General features: G+C 41.2%; 1 protein-coding gene across 2 annotated transcripts in view; it reads left to right on the forward strand.

The window, feature by feature from the left end:
- The window catches only part of EGFR (epidermal growth factor receptor), a 150,253-nt gene that overhangs the window by 108,288 nt on the left and 18,047 nt on the right, over positions 1-23,918 (forward strand). For both annotated transcript variants that reach the window (XM_031599373.2, XM_031599374.2), the window contains exons 2-17: positions 429-580; positions 2,395-2,581; positions 3,489-3,623; positions 5,631-5,699; positions 8,350-8,468; positions 9,570-9,711; positions 10,558-10,674; positions 11,309-11,435; positions 11,535-11,608; positions 12,753-12,843; positions 13,309-13,508; positions 14,085-14,217; positions 15,803-15,902; positions 17,768-17,925; positions 21,519-21,554; positions 23,012-23,153. In XM_031599373.2, the coding sequence (XP_031455233.2) occupies positions 429-580; positions 2,395-2,581; positions 3,489-3,623; positions 5,631-5,699; positions 8,350-8,468; positions 9,570-9,711; positions 10,558-10,674; positions 11,309-11,435; positions 11,535-11,608; positions 12,753-12,843; positions 13,309-13,508; positions 14,085-14,217; positions 15,803-15,902; positions 17,768-17,925; positions 21,519-21,554; positions 23,012-23,153 (1,982 nt within the window). The remainder of the gene's footprint in view (positions 1-428; positions 581-2,394; positions 2,582-3,488; positions 3,624-5,630; positions 5,700-8,349; positions 8,469-9,569; positions 9,712-10,557; positions 10,675-11,308; positions 11,436-11,534; positions 11,609-12,752; positions 12,844-13,308; positions 13,509-14,084; positions 14,218-15,802; positions 15,903-17,767; positions 17,926-21,518; positions 21,555-23,011; positions 23,154-23,918) is intronic.

Genomic DNA, 23,918 nt, shown 5'->3' on the forward strand with positions numbered 1-23,918 from the left:
TGACATACATTATAATAATGATGAGATGAAGGTCTTCTTTTGATCCCACCCAAGAGCCAAGTTGGGTTGAAGTTTTCTACCTGAAAGGTGTTTTGAAGTCTACTTTAGGATTTATTTATGTATTACTCTCCCTTCCTCTGTATTGCAATAATATAAAGATGTTTTAATGTTAGGTGGATGAGTGCAGAGTTTCTGGGGCTTGCTTGTTTATAGTGCTGGTGCATCTGCTTGCCTAGGAAATGTTGTATGCTCCCAGTGCTATTACCATTAGGTTCATGCATAGTAGACACATCTGTGTTTTTCACTGTGCTGATGCTTCAGTTACGGTGATTCTTGTAAAAACTGGATGGGCAACACGTTTTGGAGTTGTTCAACTCTCCGTAGTTGTTCTTGATTTACTTTATGAAGCTTTCTTCTTTCTTCCACAGTCTGTCAAGGTACAAATAACAAGTTGACCCAGCTGGGGCACGTGGAAGACCATTTCACCAGCCTGCAGAGAATGTACAACAACTGTGAAGTGGTGCTGAGTAACCTGGAGATTACCTATGTGGAACATAACCGTGATCTCTCCTTCCTTAAGGTTAGTGGTTTCGGCCAACATGGCTTATCTTGATAAAGGAATCTTACTGCATTTCTGAGTGCAAAGGATCATCTAGCTATCTATAAAATGCTGTAGTGATCCAAAAACAATAATTGTCAGAGATATTGCAAATCACAGTCACAGCATGTCTGGAGGCTGCAGATTATGCTCAGCCCAATTACACAAAATCATTTACTTTGAGAAGTAGCTTCTCAAGTGTTGACCCGACCTATTTTGGTTGCCATGCAGATGGGTTTGTAATTTGCAAAAATCATCACATGCTTACCCTTTGTCTCCCTCTGAGAGGGCAGAAGGCTTTGTTATATGATTGGGCAAAACAAATGGCAAAGTGAGTGGCAATCACTGATTACAGACTGATGTGTGGAGGCCGTTACCCTTTTCCACAATCTGTGATCCATTTCCACACATGATGGTGAGTGCCTCACCATCTATCAGCACCCGTATCCTCAGGAAGCAGGCAGCTGCATTCTGCACCAGCTGTGTGCTTTTTGTGACCTTCAAGGTAATCCTCTGCACTTAACACACAGACTATTCCCATCACAGCATTTGTTCTGTGCACAACTGCATAAGCTACCACAGCCAACTGGGAAGAGAGCAGATAGGATGGATGTTAAAATACAGCCAGATCATGAGGAGGAGAAGTCTGTCACTGGCACCTCCAGGTTCCCCACCAACAGACACTGGGTAGAGGGTACAGTTCTGCTCCCATCTGTCAGAATGCACCAATGGCAGCAGCACTGCACATTAGGGTCTGTGTTTTTAAAGAAGTTTTAATTGCTTTGCTTTTGGCATCCCTGGTATGTCAGATTAGGAGGTTTACAAAGAAAAAGGCGGGAGGAGAAAATATGTGTTTTACATGAAAAATCTGTATCTGGTACCAAGAACTTTTCTATGATGGATCTGAATAAGCAGGTCAGTCATCTGAGTTTAGAGAAATTTTCACGAGCTTTCCTCCTCAGAGAACAAAGAAAGGGAAAAACATTGCAGTAGCAAGCATGAACATCAGAAAATAGTTGTTTCGGACATACAGGTTGTAAATATGATGGTATTGCCATTTTTCTTTCCAAGCACTGCTTGACCATGAAGATCATTGTCTCCAGGAACATAACAAGTCTTCTGAAAACTCACTGATAGACTTCATAGAAGAGAAGAAGTAGCCTGAGGGCTTTTTCATTTGCAGGGATTTTTTTTTAGAAGATAGAAATGCACACATTTCACAGTACAAGACACAAAATAATCTACTTCCATGGACAGTGCCTCACTTGTCTTGTTGTCCTGTAAATATCTATCGCTTGAGAGGTGATTGCCTGATCCTCCCCTCTGTTGAGCTGATTAGGGAAGAGGCATAGAAGATAAAGTATAAGACTTAATCGGGAGAAGTGTCTGTGCTGCAAATGGTTGAAGGTAAATATTCAGAGGAAGCATCATACACAGTTAGCATATCATATGTGCTTGCCCTCTTCTCCTGCATCCTCTAAGTATGCCCACTTGCCCTTGCTTGAGAACAGGATACAGGTAGTGACCACCTGGTAGCTACTTTTAGGGTCATTTTATACCTGCTTAGCACAGTCAATTGAATGCAAAATACAAACATGAAGATGCATTTCCTTGGCTCCGTTTTTCATATAATCCCTTCTTGTTCTCCAATTTATTTAGTTCTTATGAGACTGGCTTTTTGTTCATTAAAATTCAAAGATTGTATTGGGGGAGTGGGAGAAGGAAAGTAACCTTGTCAAGGGGATGAAAGATGGTTTATAATTACTGTGGATTAAGTGCCTTGTTTCTTCTCTCAGACCATACAGGAGGTTGCAGGCTATGTGCTCATTGCACTTAACATGGTGGACGTTATTCCCTTAGAAAACCTCCAGATTATCCGAGGGAACGTGCTTTACGACAACTCTTTCGCCCTGGCAGTTTTATCCAATTACCACATGAATAAAACCCAGGGACTTCGAGAGCTGCCAATGAAACGGTTATCAGGTGAGACCAGGGCAAAAGGTGGAGGCACCCACAAGTAAACTTCGACCATTAAATTATTGATATCAAGACCAAATTGAAGATCTTCTCTCAAAGTCAATGCTTCAAAAACTGGATGTAGTTTCCCATTTTTCTATTCGCTTTCCAGCTGTACAGCCTTTTTCAGAACATGAAGAAAGTTTATAATTTGCCATTACAAAAGGACACAAAGTTCAAAGCATCAATACGATGCTGAAATTTATTTGTATCCCCAAAATGAAAAAGAATCATCCACGTCTTACTTTTGATTTTTTTTTATTCTAATGTGTGTGATTAGCTATTTTCTGTTAATTTCCAGTGGGAGTTGGTGGCATGTGAAGAGCTGCAGAGTTAGGGTCTCGTACGGTCTCTGGCTGATGGGTCAGGCTATGCAAACCATCAGTGCTAATATATGCCTAATTCACCCTCTATCAGAGATCACAACCACTGTATTGGAGGCACTGTAGTGAATGGCAGAAAAGGCCATATGCCCAGTCTTCTGCCATACTGATTTATTACAGACTTTGTAGCATCACACATTGAAAAGAAGTGTTTGCATGAGGAAACTGAATCATGAGCTGAAGCAAGTAAAAACACATTACCTTCTGCTATGTCTGCCAAGGTCCTCTGGATGTGGCACTGGGTGAAAAGCTATGTGTAGTGGCTTCTCAATCGCAACCAACAGCAGGTAACCCTCCAGAACCTGTCAGTCTGAGCCTGGGGTTAGTTGCACTTCAGATGTGCCTGTGCTGTGCAGATTGTCAGCATAGTGTGACTGAAATAAAGAAATCTGAGTTTTGTTCCCCTTTCTTTAAATCAGAGAGAGAGAGAGAGAGAGGGAGAAGACTTAAGAAAGGTGCTTCACTCATTAGTGTTTTTCCTTCCTTGGCAGAAATTCTCAATGGAGGTGTTAAAATCAGCAACAACCCCAAACTGTGCAACATGGACACTGTTCTGTGGAATGACATCATTGATACAAGCAGGAAGCCTCTCACAGTACTTGACTTTGCAAGCAATCTTTCTTCTTGTAAGTATTAATTTACCAAAATGCTATGAGCTTCCTCACTTCAGAGAGAAGAGCCAGCAACCAAACTCTCAGCTTTGGTTTTCATATCCACTAGTTCTTATACACAGGGCCATCAAACCGGGTTCTGAGGGAAATCCATTCAGTTCTTCATCATTGACATGAGATTTAATGTTTTGTCATGTCTGGGTCCTTAACTCATAGCTCAAAGACATTTTTATTGATTTTATGCAGTACCTTATGAATGCTTTTCTTCAAAGATAGCCACACAACTGAGAATAACATGCACTTGCATGTTTTCCAGCAGTCTTTAAAGTTAAAGCACCTTCACATTTTTGCAGTAAGGCACAATTTTCTATCAAGAATGCTGTAAAAAGACTCCTATGTGTTGTGATGCATGAATAATCCTTGAAAAATGTCATGATAAGAGGTAAATAAATCTCATGCAAGGAGATATGCATATTTTTAAAAGTTTGTGTAGTATATGCCTAAGGTAGACTCAAGCTAATCACAGAATCACATAATATCAGGGATTGGAAGGGATCTTGAAAGATACCGTGTCCAATCCCCCTGTCGGATTAGGAACACCTAGATCAGATCACACAGGAACGAGGCCAGGTGGGTTTTGAATGTCTCCAGAAAAGGAGACCCCACACCCTCTCTGGGCAGCCTATTCCAGTTCTGTCATCCTCTCTGTAAAGAAGTTTTTTCTCATATTTATGTGGAACCTCCTGTATTCCAACTTGCACCCATTCCCCCTTGTCCTATCACTGGATGTCACTGAGGAGAGCCTGGATCCTTGAGCCTTGTGAATTCTTGTGAAATCCCCTGTTACTTCAAGGAAAGAAGTTTATTTTCACTTCTGAGCGTTTCATTTCTGGCACTGTAAACTGGCGGGAAACATATTTTCTTTATCTTTTAGTTGTGTAATCGACAACTTCTGTGTTGACATATTTGCTGCAGAGCCCGAATGTAACCTAGCATTGCTGCAAACAGTACAAGTCAGCACAGGAGCCTGGCTCTGAATATCATGGAACGTTAACCTTTAACTTTTTAACTTTGAAAAAAACATAGTTCTTCAGTCCCTGAGCAAATCAGTCGATTCCTGGACAAGTACTGACATTTGTTCAGCTATGTGATCAGCAGTGAACAGGGGGGAGGATCTCATGCTACTAGCAGGATTACTCTAATATGACATGTCTCTTCAGTGTAGTAAATTCCAGATTAATCTGCGTAGATGGCCACTTATGGTCAATGGTGATAGTGATCCTGTGATCTAAAATAAGTTATTTCTCTGGGACATTGCTTGACAATGAAAGAAAAAAAAAAAAAAAAAAAAAAGAGTACACACAGCAGGAAGAGGAAGGAAGGCGGATAAGAAAGGGATGTTTAGCAGGAAGAACCCAGTGCTGAACATTGAAGATGTACATCCATCCCCATGCCTCTCCAGTGACTGCTGGATAGACCCATGCTGAGGGATGTTTTTGGTTGAGAGCAGGAGGAGAGCATGGTTCAGACAAGTCAAATTGTTTTGTGGTAGGAATAGCTGGCAGTTACCTGTGAATCCAGTTGGTTTTGTTTTCTTCTTAGAAACATGTTGTTCAGAAATATTAATTTCCACATGGCCTGCAGCAAGCATCTGTCTCATGCCCAAATGAAGGCCAGTAGTGACTTGCAGCTTTATGCAAATCCAAGCCTGAGAGCCAGAAGGACAGTTGCTGAAATTCCTGTACCTGGGAAAAATACTCCTCTTTTGTCTGCCAGATCAGCAGAGTATTGCACTCGCTTGCTATGAGGTGTGTAGTACTGCACATAGGAAACCAGCTATGAACAACAGACAAGGATTTTAATTCCAGCATTCAAAATTTCTGAGCAACAGTATACATATGCTTCCTCCTGTGATTTATTGAGAGTGAAGGCTCAAGGTTTTGTTTCCTGTGACATATATGGTGTTGTCATCCAGAGTTTAAACAGCAAATGTTTTTATAATACTCCACTCTTATGTTTTAGGTCCAAAATGCCATCCGAACTGCACAGAAGACCACTGCTGGGGTGCTGGTGAACAGAACTGCCAGACTTGTAAGCATGCAGATTAATTGGGAATGATCTTGGATGCTACACTCTGACATAGTAATCTTCTGTCTACTGAATAATTTACCTGCCAATTGAGCGCTAGCAGCATGAGTTTTACACTTGTCCTTTCTTCGTCCTCCTATGCTTGTACTCCTTGAAGCACAACACATGGCTTGCTTCTCCTCACAGTCTTAGTAGGCATGACAAGTGGCAGTGGGTCTGAAAGAAGTCTGCATCACACATGTGCACATATGGGCTTCCTGCTCTGAAAAAAACTCAGTCACAAGGATCATTGAATCACAGAATGATTTGGATTGAAGGTCATCTGGTCAAAACCCTCTGCCCCAGCAGGGAGAACTTACTTAAATCTGACCGTGTTGCTCAAAGCGCTATCCAGCTCCACTTTGAACAGCAACAAGTTTGTTTTATAGACACAGGCAGTGTCGTCGTCATATGGGCAATAGCACTACAGATTGTATCAGAGGACCTTTTGGACACTCAGTCATTTCTTAGTTTGTAAATTTAGATACTTGGGATTGTGAGGCTGTTCAGTTTTGTTGCATATGCTTTAATGTAAAGTTTTGAAGGTAGTCTGTTCTCCTGAAATTACAAGCAATCAGAGTTGCTTAAGATTTTGCAAGACTTTATTTCTCCTAAAGTGGAGATTGAGGAGGAAAGTTTTCTTTATACTTCATTATTTCCTTTTTCCATAATAAGTGGGGGAAAACACTGTTTCTGATTCCTCTTGCTTGCCAGTTTTGCATAACCATGTAAAGCTCAATGGAAAGTTTGCTATACTTACACAAACGAATGCAACATTTTCCATTGTAAATAATGACTTAAACCTAAGTGTCATGCTTGTAAGTGTCAGACCAAGTTTGTACAGCTTCTACAGCCTACAGAAAAATAAATGTAAAGCCTTTCTCTCTTATTTTGCTGCAAGCTTGGTTTTTTTTTTTTTTTTTCCGTTGCCAAGCTCACCAAGTTGCTCTCAAAGACAGTGATGCAGTATCCCTACTGCTAAGACAGAATAGCTGTTCCAGGGGCTTGCAAAACATCAAATCTCAATCCTGCAGACTTCCAGTATTTACAAACACGTGCTGGCTTCAGGAGGGTTATGTGGAGTACGTAAAATGAAACCATTTGCAGGCTTTGGCTCTACTCTTGAAGCATTTGAGAATCTGAGCAGCTGAAAATGTATCCCACATTTTATCATGTGGGGACGTTTGGTCTGATATGTCTTTCCCCTTAGATGAATGTGGGATGTTCTGAACGAAATATAAATGTTTGCCATGATACATGTTTCCAGCAGGAAGCTTCAGTCAATAGCTATCAAAGTGATGAGCTGTTTTATTCCTATGCTGATGCTTGTGAAAATTTGTATCAGAATGCTGTCCATGTTGAACAATGTACCTTTTTTTCCCTTGTTTCTGTTCAAACGGAGGAGTTGCTGCCAGAGAAGCTAATATGTATTGTGGAAATCATGTGTTTCCATGAAAAGACAGTATGTTGCTTACAAGATACAAGAAAAATGGATAATGGAAAAAATATAGTATGGTTTAGGAAAAAAAAAAGTCATGGTTGTGTACCTGTATCAGGTTGCATTCTCTGATAACTCTCTGTTAGTTAACAACCATCTGTTTCTGACTTATAGGATTTCCTGGTGGTGTTGTAACTCATTTCTGCCCAGCTGGGAAGCTGGTAGCAGTTACTGCACTGTACAGGTGCTCAGGGTGCTGTGGTGAAGCACACTAGCAATCCCCCACTTTCTCTGTTGGGGACTCAGTCCCCTATTGCCTGAGTCTGCTGATCAGTGATTTTATTGTAGGGAAAAAGCAGACCAGTTTTGTCCCATGGTACTAACATACACTATCCATTAATTTCTGCATTCTGTGGTTGTGCTTTTTAAAATTATTTTTATGATTACTATTCTATCTGCTTTGACATTCAAATTGAGATTATATCTGGAGCTAAAAAATTATTGCAGGCAGTTTTTCCTCTCCTGTTAAAAGCTGACCCAGAATTAGCTTTTCCTTTGGGTTACATTGGTGCAAACCCTGAGGAAGTTGAGTAATGAAGATAAAATTTGGCCAAGAAATTGAAGCTTAAAGAAAATAATATTCTATGCATATGAGATCAGTTTACTGAGTGGATGTCCCCTCTCTCTGCAAATTTCAGAAATATTTTTAGTCATCAAAGGAATCCTAAGACCGCACCAATGATACATAATTTCCCACTATAACCCAGAGTTCTGGTAGTTCTCCTGTCCTGTTGTTTTTCCCAAAGCTAGCACCAGTAGCAGCAGGCTACCTCAATAAAGCAGAGCCAAGCTGAAAGTTGCATGACTCCATCGAGTTATTTTTGATTCAGACGTTGATACCAAAGGGGCCTGGATGCTCTTTCTAAGCAGGACATGATTTGCTGGCCCAGACCAGAGTGCTTTGCACCCCACAAGAGCTGTATACATCCTCTTTCTGCCACCAACCACACCAGCTCTCACCTTTCCTAGCTTTTGCCTGATCTGTGGGCAGAACATGGGTAAACTAGTGCAGATACTGCATCAGATAGCTGTTCCTCATTTATTGATCTCATTACAGCCTAAACATTCCTCATTTCTGTTCTTTTTCTTTTTTTTTTACTTATTTTTTTCTTTCAGTAACAAAAGTCATCTGTGCCCAGCAATGCTCTGGCCGGTGCAGAGGAAAGGTGCCCAGTGACTGCTGCCACAACCAGTGTGCTGCAGGGTGCACGGGACCTCGGGAGAGCGACTGCCTGGTAAGGATGCTGCAGTTTCACCAATGCTTAAAACCCTAAACAGAGGGGCAGGCAGGCAGCTGAATGTCCTGCAACCTTCTTCCATCTGAGGAAGCGTCTGAGATATAATGACCCATAGGTTGCCCTCTTGGAATGGGAGCAAGCCTTCCCTGAAACAGGCAGGGAAGAGGACACAAACCTTGCAACACTGGTCTTTAGTAACAGAGTTTCCCTGTCTGATTCTCAGTTGCTGCAAACTTTGGGGGACCCTGGTGCTGTGGATGGGAAAAGGGCAAATCCAACTTTATTAGGAATAAAAAATGTTGTTGCCTTTCTACAAGAGTTTTCAGGGGTTAATACATGCTGTGTTTTTAACTTGTCCCTGGCTTTGTACTAAATTTAATTCTGAATTAAGTGATGCTCACGTAATTCCCACAGCAACTGTCCAGTCAGTGTTTTGTAGCTGTTATCTGTATTCTGGCCACCCTGAGAAACTGCATAGCGAGGATGCTCTTACTGGCTTACAAAGAAGAGTTATTCTGTCTCATCTGGAAAACCAGAGACAAATAAAGGGGAAAAGGGAATGATTATTAATTTAATGCTGGATTGGGTTGGAAGAACCAACTTATCCTTCAGAAGAGCTTCTAAGTTGTTCATTACCTGCAGCCAAATAGAATGGCTTCCTTTTAATATTCAGCCACAAAAGTCAGTAATTGGCAGGAAAGAACTTGATTTGATTGAGGTTATTAAAAAGTGGCTGGCCAAGAAAAGTACTGTTTGTCTTGATCTGGTTACTGCTTGTAGGGAAAATTTCATCTGAGGCATGCAGATTTGCCCATGTTCCCACGTGAATCCCAGCAGTTCTTCTCCAGAGTGCCAAGTTTTCTTGTTCAGAACAAGAAAACCTTACATTTGTTCTTTTTTTTTTTTTTTTCCAAATATCATACTAAATTGCCCAACCTGAAGCAATCTTTCACTTCCTAAGCACTAGGGACCAGCCCTGTAGATGCTCAGGATTCCCATAAGAGCTAAGTGAGAAGCAGCACAGCTCACAGAAGTGTTTTTAAACAGCTAATGTAAAGACCTTGTAACTTTTTAATGGGTGCTGTTGTTTGACAACAGGCATGCCGCAAGTTTCGGGATGATGCTACCTGCAAGGACACATGTCCCCCACTGGTCCTCTATAACCCCACCACCTACCAAATGGATGTCAACCCTGAGGGAAAATACAGCTTTGGAGCCACTTGTGTGAGGGAATGCCCACGTAAGTTCATTTCAGCTTGCAGACAAAGAGAAGGCTCAAGGAGTGAGAAGGGACCTGTGTCACCCTCTGCATTACAGCCCAGCACATTCTTATTCTCTTCATTTCCTCTGGGAACTGAGAACAGGTGACAAGAGTCAGAGAATGGCTTATGAAGACAAACAGCCTTTTAAATCTTTCTGAATCTGTCAACTTCCCCAATTATTAGCAGTTACATTTTGACTTCTGAGGATTTTTTCTTAATGGAGAGAAAAGCATCTTAATAGAATCATCAACTCAATGGCCAGAGAAGACATATGGGATCAATCCTGTGGATTACTGACACAGTATCAATTCTTAACCAGTTCTTATTTAGTACAGATGGAAAGTCATTGGTTTAAACACTCTCTGTGAAGTCCTGTGATCATTGCTTCCTTTACAGATGCTTTCTTTCTTTCAAGGTTTTCCATGACCATGGTCTTTTTGACAGACAAGACTTAAGTGTAACAGAGGGTTCAGCATATAAACCTGGTATCCTTTTCTGAGGTTCATCATTGCCCTTAGCCTGGGAGGATGTGTGAAAGTGAGGGGTCAAAAGGGCTGTGTACTGATTCAGATAACAACACTGCTGCAGTCTGTCTTTTGCAATGTTGTTTCACTCTTCTGTGACCATGCTCCTCTGTTACAAAATGGTAATAGCACTCTATGTTTGTCTATGTTCAAAGGATGTGAAAATTAATAATTAATGTCTGTGTTTCATGCATGGCCAAAGTTCAAAAAAACTTATTTTTCCTAGTATTGAAGTGCCTGTATCGGCCCCAGTACATCTCTCTTGTTTTTCAGTGTTCTCTGTCATCATTGTTTTTCCAGACAACTATGTGGTGACAGATCATGGCTCCTGCGTTCGCTCATGCAATACTGATACTTACGAGGTGGAAGAAAACGGCGTTCGAAAGTGTAAAAAATGTGATGGGCTGTGCAGCAAAGGTATAAAAAGCATGGTTGTGGAACAGTAAGGCTTTGAGATGATAGATGATTTATTAGAATAAATAGATGGAGTTCTGAACTGGATTGAGCCTCAAAGTGCAAATTCAATACACATACACACTGCTAGTTTGAAGTTTTGACAGGCTGTTTTCTCAGGAAGCATGGCAGCAGAGCATGCTTCAGCTGAGATATGCTGCAAGTACACTTACACAGATAAACTGCACTTAATGTGTATCCTACACATCAGCATCCTTTATTTATCCTTCTCAGTGTCTCAGCAACAGGAATAAAATGAAAATGGGACAAAGGGCATGTGTCAGAATGTGTGTGCGGAGATGCTAGGGCCAGGGCTGCACAGGTGTGCAAAAGAGAAGTGTTTTTCCTTTGGTGATTTCTGAAAAGCAACATTAGGCTTATTTATTTTATTTAATTATTTATTTATTTTATATATGAATATTTATTTATTTATTTGTTTGTTTGTTTGTTTGTTTATTTAAATTAGGATTTATGAAACTGATCTTACAGTGATAGAATTGACCAAGCTTTTTGAACAGCAGTATTTTTGTATGTGTTTCCTTACATGTGATGATGCTTCTCTCTTCTCTACCAAACTTTTGTGTCCCTATTTTAACAGTGTGCAATGGCATTGGAATAGGTGAACTTAAAGGGATCCTATCCATAAACGCCACAAACATCGACTCCTTCAAAAATTGTACAAAGATCAATGGGGATGTCAGCATTCTTCCTGTTGCGTTTCTAGGGTGAGTTGCCTGCTGGTCACTAAGGACTGGAAGAGAGGGACTAGGGAGAAAGTCGGGTTGATTCATTCTTCTCCCAATACCTCCTTCTGTTTGTTGCAGGGATGCCTTCACAAAGACACTACCCCTTGACCCTAAGAAGCTGGATGTCTTCAGAACAGTCAAAGAAATATCAGGTCAGTGACATGGGTCAAGCATGAGATATTATCTGAGTGGTACTGCCAAAAACCTAAAGCAAGAAGAAAGTTCTCAAAGTTTGTGAGCGGAAGAGCAGGCAAATGGTTTCTGTCCCTGAGCTTGCAGGGTCACTGCTCATACTGGAGGTCAGCAGCATCTTGCCAATGTTACACCTACCCTGCCTCCCATCCAAGGTGTATGGTTTTTCCAGATCATCCCTCCTGCTGAATTGTCAGCCCTACTAAGGACTAAAAGTAGAAGCAATTCTCAGCTACCCAAGAAGTGGGTGGTGATTCAGGGGCGTGCCACTCTATCTGAAAATAGCCAAGTGTTTCTATTTGTGGAAAACCTTTCTGCAGCTCCTTAGGGAACCATGCTCACTCTCTTGCATCATCCTCATGGAGACACTCTCCCCAGCCCAAAGAGCCCTGCTTGGATGGCCAAGAGCACAAAGTATGAGAGTGCTTGACTGTGATCTTGCACAGGCATCAACTTGAAAGTAATTTTGTTCATCCAGTTATAAAACAAATGTACTGTCAGAGCCCATGGATATGACTCCAGGTCCACTTCTCTTTATCTCTTTTACCTGTCTTTTTGCCTTCCGGGTAGCAGTGACTAACCTCAGAGTTTCATACATCTGTGTGCTATTTCCCAAATTCTTTCCCTTCTCCAGAGTACCACACCTGAGCAGAGAAATTTGCTTGTTATAACAAATGCACTCTGAGCAGCTGACTGTTCTGTGCTGTTCCTGCTTTATGCCTACTTTTTCTCTTACCGAAGGGCAGCTCACAAAGGGGACAATACCTCCTCATGCTGCAGGGAAGCCCACAGCCCCTCAAGCAGGGTACTCTTGTATTAAGAGTCATCACTGGCAGCTCAGCATGGCAGATGCTCAGCCCCTGACACACTGTTCTCTGGTGCTCCTGAGCCTTGTGGTGGGCTGAAAAGTAAACAGTTTACAAAGCAGTGTTTACAAATATCCCTAACATGTCATGTTTAATTTTGAGATTCTCAAAAGAGCACATGGAAAGTGCAAGTGCCTTCTCCTGGCAGAAGAGAATCTCAAGAAGGACATTTTCACCTCCAGTACTGACTGTGTTTGCATTATTATTATTTTTTTTAATCTTCTTTTCTTCATTTCAGGATTTCTGTTAATTCAGGCCTGGCCTGATAATGCTACTGATCTCTATGCTTTTGAAAATCTGGAGATTATCCGAGGCCGAACCAAGCAGCAGTAAGTAAATGACGTGCCAGGATGCCTGTAAAAGGAGCTCTGTTGGGAGATGCATTTCTCTGAACATACCAGGGTGCCTAGCACCGGGATATATGGGTGTCACAAAACTCATGCAAAACAGGAAATAGCCTGAAAGGTACTGAGCACCATTTTAGTAGCAGTAGAGTAAGATCAAACCTGCAACTCTGTACTGTTGTTAGAGTCTGCATCCAGTACCCACTTGAGCTTGCTCTGAGAGGAAGAATAGCTTTGTGGACCAGCACAAAATAGCTTCTCTGCTTACTGCTATCCTTACACGTCATTCATTTGATGGAGTGCATGTTTCCTGCCAAGATTGAGTTTAAAATTCCCACTAGAAAAAATTGATTACACAGCAATACTTACCAAAAGATTGTTTCTCCAAGTGCAACCCTGTTTACTAATTCTCTTTTTTCTGTGTCTTCTTTTTGTCCATCTTCATTTCAGTGGCCAGTATTCCCTTGCTGTTGTTAACTTGAAAATACAGTCCTTGGGGCTGCGCTCCCTCAAGGAAATAAGTGATGGAGACATTGCCATTATGAAGAACAAGAACCTCTGCTACGCTGACACCATGAACTGGCGCAGCTTGTTTGCTACTCAGAGTCAAAAAACAAAAATAATACAGAACAGAAATAAAAATGATTGTAGTAAGTCAGTCTGCTTTCCTGCCCTCGTAAAACCTCGTAATGAAATGGAAGAGTAATTTGATGTAAAATTCATCAGTGATGCTGCTTTATTGAAGACAGTGAGGGGAAAGGGGAGTTGGTCCCACAGGGGATGTGGGCTTCATGGCGATCGTACATCCTGTTATGGACATAGTGAAGGACAGAGAAGCCAGCTGTAGACATCAGGCTTGTTTGATAAAGTTAGTCACTCAGCAGTGGTTTCTGGGCCAAAATCTATTTATTTCTCTTAACATGAATGTGAATTTGCTACATATCAGAAATGTGTCTCCTCTGGTATTGGTTTTGCTTTACTGTAGGTCTGGTACATGTTCACAATGGATTTCATTTTAATTTTGAAAGGCCAGAATTTGCTCCAAAAATAAAGGCCAGAAGTCAAGTTTTGGGAATTAGGAAAATTGTGATTATTCCTCTTCTACTATGGTCATTCGTGTCTGCTTTGGAGTGGTTTGAAAAAAATTGATTGTCAGGATGGAGTCATTTGCCATGCTGTATCTGCCCTTTCTCTTGCCCTAAAGTTCATGGCTTCTCTTTTCTCAGCTGCTGACAGGCATGTGTGTGACCCGCTGTGCTCGGACGTGGGCTGCTGGGGCCCAGGGCCCTTCCACTGCTTTTCCTGCAGGTTTTTCAGTCGCCAGAAGGAGTGTGTGAAACAGTGCAACATCCTGCAAGGGTAAGGGGCCTGAGGGCCCTTGGGGGTTTTGTTTTTAGAATGCATGTGGCTAGAAAGTGAGCAAGACATAGGGTCTTTGGATTTCAGTGGGTTGGCAGAGGTGTTAGCCTGAGCACTATACTTCCCCCCCCCCCCAATAAATAAATGAATAAATAAATAAATAAATAAATAAATAAAAATTCAGGGATCTTTTTCGGGCATGGGGAAAAATTCAGGCCCAGTTCTCAGCATTGGTCATACCCACTGCTCCTGAGCATCAGGCCTGCTGGGAAGCTATCAAGGAGGTTAAGCATTACCTTTCCTTCCCAAATGGTATAAAGGAATTTAAATCCCCATTCTGTGCCTGTCATGTTTAACACATCAGGGAAGAGTCAGAGATAGCTGTCATCATCAACCGCAGAGGCAGCTGTAGAAACACAGCCACTCCCCGTAGGCTTCCTTGCTGCAAAGGCTCTCCTTGTTATACTCAACATGTTGGATTTGCTGAACTGCAGCATGTTTCATAAGATCAGAGGGTACCTGGTGTGCTCAGGGGCTGTTACTGAAAGGACAGGGGGATCCTGCTCAGTAGCCTGGTTAGTAACTTGCCCCTCCAATGTGCAGTGCTGCAGTTAAGGGAAAAATAGGCTTCATCTGCAGAGCACTGGATGTAGTAATTTGAGGCAAAATATTGCTTCAGTTTTTCACAGGTCGAGGAAGGCATACCAGTGCCTTTGTATCAGGGCTGTGGCTGGTTTTTTCCAGTCAGTTTAGCAGATGATGTAAGCAGGGAAAGCATGGCTAGCACCACAAAAAAATGCTGATTTTCAGTAATGTGCAAATGACTAATGCTTTGCCATCCACAAATTTGTTGGTGTAAACACCTCTGCCTTTTTTTCTTACTAAAATCTTTAGTGCTAAACATGAACTTGACTGGATGCTCATGCCCATGATGATTTGTCTATCAACTTGTCATTCAGCAGCTGTCTTTTTCATAAGTGAATTCCCTCCAGCAGCTTTTATGATCTGAAGGGCAGATCTGGGCATTTTTTTGTGTCCTATGATGTGTAGATGTAGTTTAATTAATAACTCTGTTACTTGAAGTAGAACAGCTTTATTGCTATTGAAACCATCTGCTCCCAACTTTCATATTTTAGTGATTAATTATGTGTTGTAGGGAGGGCATGAGTTTAATCATCAGAGCATTGCTGCTTAACTTTCCTAATTATTATTTGGAGCTTTAGAAACACTTGAAATTATTTTGCTGATATCTTTGCATCACTACCATTTAAAAGCCTCTGGAAATCTTTGAGAATATTCTGTGTCATTAGCTTAAAATGGAAAGTAAACTGATTGGTAGTGTGTGGCCTGGAGTGCTATTTATTCCACTGCCATCCAAATTTCCCTTTCCCTTACTTCTCTGTTGAGCTGAGAAAGTGCCCCTGGTGTGCTGACGTCAGACAAGACATCAGACACCTCCTCCTGTATCAGGACAATCATCCCTATGGATTCAAGCTGGGAAAGACAGGAGGTGGAGAGACGAACAAATTTTAACCCTCACTAATTAGCGCGGGCTTTATTATTTCTCTTTTTTCTTTTATTCCAGGGAGCCACGTGAGTTTGAAAGGGACTCCAAATGCCTCCCCTGCCACTCGGAGTGTCTGGTACAGAACTCCACTGCATACAACGCAACTTGCACTGGACCTGTAAGGATAGACCTGGCTTAGCAAACCAGTACCTTGGGCTGTAGTTTAGTATAATGGGATGATCTTGAGTTCCCATTTATCCTTTGCCACAATCAGGCAGATGTGGGGGAGAGGGGAAAAAACAGAGAGGAAGATCTGTTTGTTGGTGGAGAAAAAAAAAAGGAGAGAGAACTTTAGGATGTGTTTTTCCCCCATCACATGTGTTATCTACATAGCCTCATAGTCACAGGCATTGTGGGGTCTTTCTTGTGTCTTTGTGGAAAAAAACACACACAAAGAAAACATAAGTGAAGATATACTAATTTGGAGATGTGTAATTATTGAACAGCCTAGTTAGCATGAACAAATTACACTTCTTTGGTTACAGGAAAAGAGTTGTTAAAATAGTGGATTAATACAGTAGCTTGAAAAGACCTGTTAAAATTGAGATTTAGAAAGTGCTTACTGAAAAATGCCCAGGATACAGTTTTTACTTAAAACTGTTTTTAACTAACTAGATTAAAGTTTATAGCCAATGTTAAAGTAGTTCTAGGCATAAAGTATGATAAAAGAAAAGCAATCAAAACAAAATGATTGGATTTTCTTACTTTATACAGTTATATACGTGTTCATATTTACACAAAATACTTTTACAAAAGTCAGAACAGTGCAGTCTTGCCAGTCAGTCCTGAATCTTTCTTGGTGTTTTTTATATAATTTTTCTTTAATTTTTAGAATACACTTACGTCTTATGAAATGTTCAGTTTGGCAGCTGTGAAAAATAATTTGATTTTAATCAGATAAAATTCATGTCTTAATGATAAACCTATAATTCTCCTTAATCTTCTTCTGTCTCAATGAACCTTTCTCACTAATTGAAATCAAACCACCTGCATCTTCAGAACATCTCTTGCCTAACCCTAATCTACAGCCTCTGTATTTGACCCTTGCCCATCAGTCTGAGGAGCAACTGCTCAGCAATGTGAACTATTTCCATCCTCCCTCCCACTTCAGACCACCATGGCCTAAGGGATGCCATTAACATTATAAACTACTTCAGGAGGTGGCCACCCCTTGTTCCATATTTCCCAGCATCTAGTAATTAGTCAATTATATTAGCCTTTAAATATTACAGTAATTAAAATAATGTTCACGTAGCATGTCTTACTGTAGTTCCTCTGAAACAAACAGTGCAGATCTGGTATGGGTTTTCTTTTCTGTAGAATTTGATCCAGAATTACTTGTTTAAAATACTTGATTTAAAATACTTACAGCATTCCAGGTGCTGTCACAGTCTGAGTAAAAACAGTTCTGCCAAAAATGGCCAGGGGCATTGCCTTTATACGCAAATGAAATGCTATTCAAAGTAGAAAATGCATAGCATCCTTGGGTAGTTTCCATTTCCTGTGCTTCTCAACACAGAGAAACCAGAGAAATAATGATTTGGGGCCAGTACTTCAGAGAGAGATAAGCAGAGCCAGCCATCATTTTAAATCATGTGATGGTAGATTGCAGCAGGAAATAGCTTGGCCTTCTGCTTTTCAACGTCCCCCTTAATGGGATGTCATTAAAATTATTCCCCATTTTAAACAAAAAATGTGAGCTTTCCCATCGGGCAGAGGGCAGAAAAAAAGAGCAGCAGGAACCATGCAGCAACAATTCCAACTTGATGAGGCATTAGCTTTAAACACCAGGTATTGCCCTTTGTACAGTCCATCCTACAAGAGCAAAAACTTGTAAGCATTTCAGGTAGCAAGATAATGAAATCACAAAATGCTGAAAATGTTCCACAGTTGAATGCACAGATATTTATGTTCTGCGTTCCTTCCTGAAGTATAAGGAGTGTAGGGAAATCATAGATGAGTTGTTTCTTTTCTTCTTTGCAGGGCCCGGACCACTGTGTGAAGTGTGCCCATTTTATAGATGGTCCCCACTGTGTGAAGACCTGCCCCGCAGGGGTGCTGGGTGAGAATGATACCCTCGTCTGGAAGTATGCAGATGCCAATGCTGTTTGCCAGCTCTGCCATCCAAACTGTACACGAGGGTGAGTAAAACCTTGTTCTGAATGGAGAGGAAGAAGTGAAAAGCGGAACGGCTTGTTTCAGGCTTTCTCCCTTCCTGACTAGTCCCATTTCAAAACACCAAGAACAAAAAATAGCAGGAAGTGAAAGAGGTCAGGCATGCACAGGTAATGTAAGCAAAGTGCAGTGGACTTTGTAAATAGGAAAAGTTCAGTTGTACTTCTTTACACAGAAGGATCTAGGTCATTTAAAACAAGATTGTTTGCTTACTTTCTGGTATTTTACAGAGTTTTCCCACTAGAGGTGCACTTTTTTTTCCACCTGGCTGGGCACAAGGTCCTCTGCTTTTGGGAGGAGCATCAGTGACATCTGGTGGATGCTGAGCTCCTGGGGCACATTTTTCCCTGAAACTTTGATTTTTTAGGAGGGAAATTCCAGTGGGTGTGCCACAGTGATTTTCTTCCCCTTTTCCTTTCCACATCCTTGCACATCCCAGAGTTCTTCTCCCCTGTTTCTCTTGTGACTGCTTGGCGATTTTGTACACCAGCTTCCATCTGCTCTGCCTGTAGTACAGCTAAGAATATATGCTCCATTAAAAATGTCCCAAAAGCCCTGGAATTGCTCAGTTTGTATCTCCAGCAACTAACAAAACACACACCAGCTTGATTATTCTGCTCCGTGTTGAGGGATCTGGTTTTCTCATGGATTATAAGAATCGAAATCAGCCACATCCAGTGAAGTGGAAGAAAGGGGGACAGCACAACTGTAATTACTAGGACTAGATGATAAGTCCTGCCTCCAGAGTCTTCTTCACCAATACTGTGTCTTACTGGTCCTTGTGTTAAATACCAGGGGGCTTTAGGGGTGGTGAGAAAGTGGGGTCTGATAAGGAAGCTTGCAGCTGCACAGTGCACACTCAATGCCTTTGTCATGTTCTAAAGGTTAATGACAAAGAAAAGGCGGAGGAAAATTCTTGTAAGGCTTTGAAAAGCCCAATGGTTTTCCATTTCTTTTATGATTGTGAAGTAACTTAGGCTGTTAAAACACAAGTCCCCTCTGAAACGTAATAAATCATAGCAGTGTGTCTGCATTACATCAAATTAGGATCTGTGAGTGAAGGAGAAAGTTGTTAAAATATTGATGGATTTGGGAAATATATAGCTATGTCTGAACTAGAACAAGGAATATACCAGCTATGTCTATACCAGCTGTGTCTATACCAGGACAAGAGAGGAAATGCTGAGTTCAGAATGTAATATTTTCAGGGATTGTACACAGCACAGATTTTGCAAAAAGTAGAGAAATATTTCAGAGACTACAACTGCTGCTAGATTCCATCCAATACAGCCATAAGATCTTGAGGCAGTTTATAACACAAGGTGACATTTCTCATTTGGGTATCATCATAAAATTCCACATTAAGAAAGATGGTTCTATTTAGTCTTGGATAGATATGTGTCATAGTCTTTATTTCTTCTTTGACTTGTGAAATGAATCAGAAAATTACATGGGATTTGAAAAACATACGCTGATCTGTCATTTTATTCCCAAACACCTTTTAACTTTATCCATTAGACTTGATATTGATGGATTTGTGTGGGAAATACTTTTCTAGAAAAAAGAGCACAAATGAAAATCTACCCCTCTTTTCCCTCCACTTTCTGGCCTAGAAAAATAACTGGTCAGTCATTCCTCAGACTTCAGGTACTATTTTTTTTTGCTGTTAGGAAATTCATGAAGGCTTTGCCATAATAAAGTAGCATGAAAAACAGAATGTTTAGAAAGAATTAACTTGCAGGACTATGGTCACATTCTGGAATAATGCAAGAGTTTTTTTTATTTCATATCCCTAACAGGAGAAGTTGCACGCGCTTCATTAGCATATAAAAATTCACATCCAGGTGACTGATAGAGTATGTAGGATAGGCTGATATCTTGGGTTCTAGATCAGTTTTCTTTTAAGTGTCCAAAAAATTAAGCCTCGTGCAAAGTGAGATACATCTGTGACCACAGGCAAGCTGGTGGTTCTGCTCTGCATGTGCAGCCTCGCTTTGCTTAGTTACACAACTAAGCAAACAAAACAAGCTGTAGGCAGACAGGGAATGCTAACAGAGCGGACTCCCAGGATTCAGGAACCAGTATGCACAGTACTTCCAGTATGTCCAGGACACCAGGATGCACATTCTTGCATGGGAGACCAGTGAACTCACAAGACCTTCCAGATGCTGGGTCTTGGAGCACTGTGTTGGCCTCAAAACAAGTCAAATACATGGGGGAAGATCAGAGTAATTAAACCAAACAAATAAACAAAAACACAATAAAATGAATAGTTGCTTCCTCTCCTTACCCCCCTAGACCTAGGTCACTCCATGAAATAAAATCTTCAGCTCCACCTGCCATTTTGATTTTTTTTCTGTTTCCTCTTCTCAGTAAGAGGGAACTCAGAGCACTTTTCCTGGGATGGGTTGACTCCTTAACCCATGCATGACCTCCTCTGTAGCTGGTTTGGTATGATGGACCTTAAGTCAGCACAGAGAGCAGATACCACAAACTGAACTCCCTCCTTGCTGTGCACTGTTTTTCAGAGATGATGTAATCCCCTCTGTTGTAATGCTCTCCTTCCCCAGCAGACACCACAAAGACCACAGTTCCTATGAAGAGCATACATCTTGTAGCCCAGCAGCACTTAGGGAATGCACAGTGCCCCTCAAGCCTGTTAGAGCACCATGTGGATGCAGTCACTGTGTTTTCATCCATGTTGTTTTTTGTATCAAGCTGCCAAAATGAATTTTGGACCTTTTAAGTTCAAGTGCAGGAAGAATGACTTGCTAGTAGAAGTTTCTGGTACTTTGGATAGCTGTCATACCTTTTTGCATTACCAGTGGCAAAAGATCAGAGATTCTGAAAGAAAAATATCATGGACACTATAGCCAAAGAGAGTGCTGTCAAATCCTGTTTTCTGATGCAAGCATCTATCTGCTACTGAAGCTTTCCTTTGCAATAGAAAGTCTGGAAATGGGAATCCTTAGCTTCTCAGGACACCAGGATAATATAGGGGGATCTGCAGCTGTGCATTTCCCTGTAGCTTTCTGCCATCATGTATTCCTCTTCAGTCAGCCCTGAGCTCGTTGCTAGAACAGATGCCCACACAGAGCCAGAGTAGTGCTGATAGCACGCTGGCTATCACACAGATGTCTCCATGGCTGTCTATTTTTTGTGGCCTCTGAGTCTAAGCAAGCTGATCAGTTGTTTCGAAGCTGGTGGATAGGACAGCACATGTAGAAACCACAGAAATATATTCAAAATAAAGAAGCAGGGAATCCAGGTCCATTTGAAATCTGTGTATCTGTGTTCTCTCCCCACTCTAAAACATAAAAAGATGTTTTAAAATATTCCTTATAATGATTATATAGTATAATTATACCTCTGTGCAAAAGGTTCTGGAGCAGGGCCATTGTGTGATGTTTGCTAGAGTATGTGATTATTATAAATACCTATGTTGGTGCTTGTACTGCTCTGAAACAAAAATTTTCATCAGTAGCACTCTTCTTAGTTGGAGTTCTAGGAGTAGGTATGCCAGAGCTAACATGTTATTAGCACTCATTTGTTTTTACAGATGCAAAGGACCAGGTCTTGAAGGATGTCCAAATGGGTGAGTATTCCATCTGCTACAATTAACAACAGAGCTTGAAAGAATGCATGTGTGTCTACATTTCTGCAGTGTCTGCTGGACGCTGTAATGTTGAGGCTGAAGCGTGGTAAAGTCCTGCTTCAGATTTATATGAGGAAGTGACCTCATACAAATGTATAGAAGAACTATAAAAATGACTAAGTAATTAAGAACTACTCCTACTGGCACAAGATTCCGAAACTTGTTCTGCTTAGCTTGTCAAAAGGAAGATCAAGATGAGACCTGGGTTCTGATACTGGAAAGGAAAAGGAGGAAGCTGGAAAAAGAAAGGGTAATGGTTTAGAGGCAGAAAGAGATGTGTTTAGAATTGATGTGGTTAATTCCCTGCATTATAGGGAAGTAATTGCAGAGAACGTGGGGGGCTTCTCCAGTCGGGAACCCCTACATCTTCAGCCTCTCCATGCAAAGATAGACATTCATTCTTCTCATGAGATCTTATTTTCCATTGTTTGGCCTCTTACCTTGCTCAAGAACATGCAAGAAGTCAACAGGTTTCTCTGACTAAGAGAGGGATTTAGTTTCTGACAGTGATGTTATGCTATGGCAAGGCAAATTCAGCCTAAAAGTACTGTTAAAATGTGACTCTATTTAATAGTAATCCCCAAGGCATCTGTGATGGATCTCCAACTACAGACCAGTAGACAACCTTGGGATACAGGTTTTTCTTTTCAACTTAAGTCTGAAAACTCTTATAAACAGGCAGCTATCAGTACATGCAACACAGACTGTTCACATACTACCCCAGCCTCAGTCATTTTGTACTTGGGGATAAGGGCAGACAGTTTGAAGTACATCGTGACCCATACATCATGCACTCTACAGTGATGATATAAATACTGCTGTCAGCTTCATCATCGGTATTACAGCTACGTATGCCTTCTTGATATCACTTTACCTTCATGTATACAAACCTGTTAGTACCTCATGGAGAGCCTTCTCTTTTCCCTCCTGCTTTGTGATGTTAAAATCACCAGGGTAAACAAGCAGACTCATCTCTGCAAGGCTCAGCACTGGGCCATAGAAGCACTTTTTTCCTGAGAAAATTGGTTTATTAAAGGTTGCTTTGCAAATATGGAAAAAAAACTACAAAAGCAAACGGCACAGAAATGGGAGATACAGAAAAACAATCATCTGCGGGAGGAGAGATGGCAGAGCACTGGAGGAGAAATCCCCGCTGCTAAGCAGATGGGTTCGTATCAGCTTAGTTCTTTTGATTTTTCACTATTCCCTGGTGATCAATAAACACAAACACTGGGTGAGGAACTTAAAAATACAGTTACTTAAGACTCCTAACACGTCAGATTGTTCTAGGGAGGTGTCCAATCAAAAACAAAAAACGTATATGCGACCTCTGTAGGTTTTTCTTATATCACACACCTAAGCATTTTCTTCTTTTCTGCATCTCTGGTGCCTGGCAGCTCCAAAACTCCATCCATCGCGGCTGGTGTTGTTGGAGGACTCCTGTGCCTGGTTGTGGTTGGTTTGGGCATCGGCCTTTACCTGCGGCGCCGTCACATCGTGCGGAAGCGCACCCTGCGCAGGCTGCTGCAAGAGAGGGAGGTGAGCACTGCGAGCGCACCTAGGACAGGCTGCTTTCCTGAGGGCAGTGAAGCCGGACCACCTTAAACCTGAGAGCTGCAGCACCGCGGATCTGCCTTGAAATTCAATAAGCCCAGGCTTGGCTGCCAATGGCACCTGCCACGCTCATTGGACAAGAGGCAGTGGGCACCTAACACCTTCTCATTTAATCTTAAGTCTGAGCTCTGTGGATATAATTTTCCAAAACCATAGGGATTTAGATATATAAATCTCAGTGGCAATCATTGAAAATTTCTGCTTGAGGAAAAGACTGCCTGAGGGGTGATGTGTAATATGTTTGCTGAGCTGTGCAATCTTGCCATGTTAACCCTCAGCACTGAGTCATTTCTCCCTCCCAAAAAGCCAAGTGGCAACAAAAGAAAATCAATAAAGGGAAAAAACTGACTTATGTATCAAAACAAACATTAAGTACTTCTGTTGGAGGCCATTGCTACTGTTTGCAACAAGGCTTAGATCAAATTTTAACAGTCAGTTCAACTTTTCAATTTATAAAATGATTGCGCTCATAGTTCAAACTGTTGTTTTTAAAAGCTGTGGTCTGGAGGATCTACTTCCAGTACCATGGGAATTTTGTCTAATTAAACAAGAGCAAACTTGAAAGGTTGCAGGTGGTTCCTGCACATTACTTTAAACATTTTTATAATTTATATGCAAGTTGAAAAAAATAATCTTATTTAAGATCTGTGGTAATTGCACTGTTCTTCATGCCATATTTTTTAAGTCTTT

Source organism: Phasianus colchicus, chromosome 6 (assembly GCF_987193195.1).
Source record: "Phasianus colchicus chromosome 6, bPhaCol1.hap1.1, whole genome shotgun sequence".
Lineage (NCBI taxonomy): Eukaryota > Metazoa > Chordata > Aves > Galliformes > Phasianidae > Phasianus > Phasianus colchicus.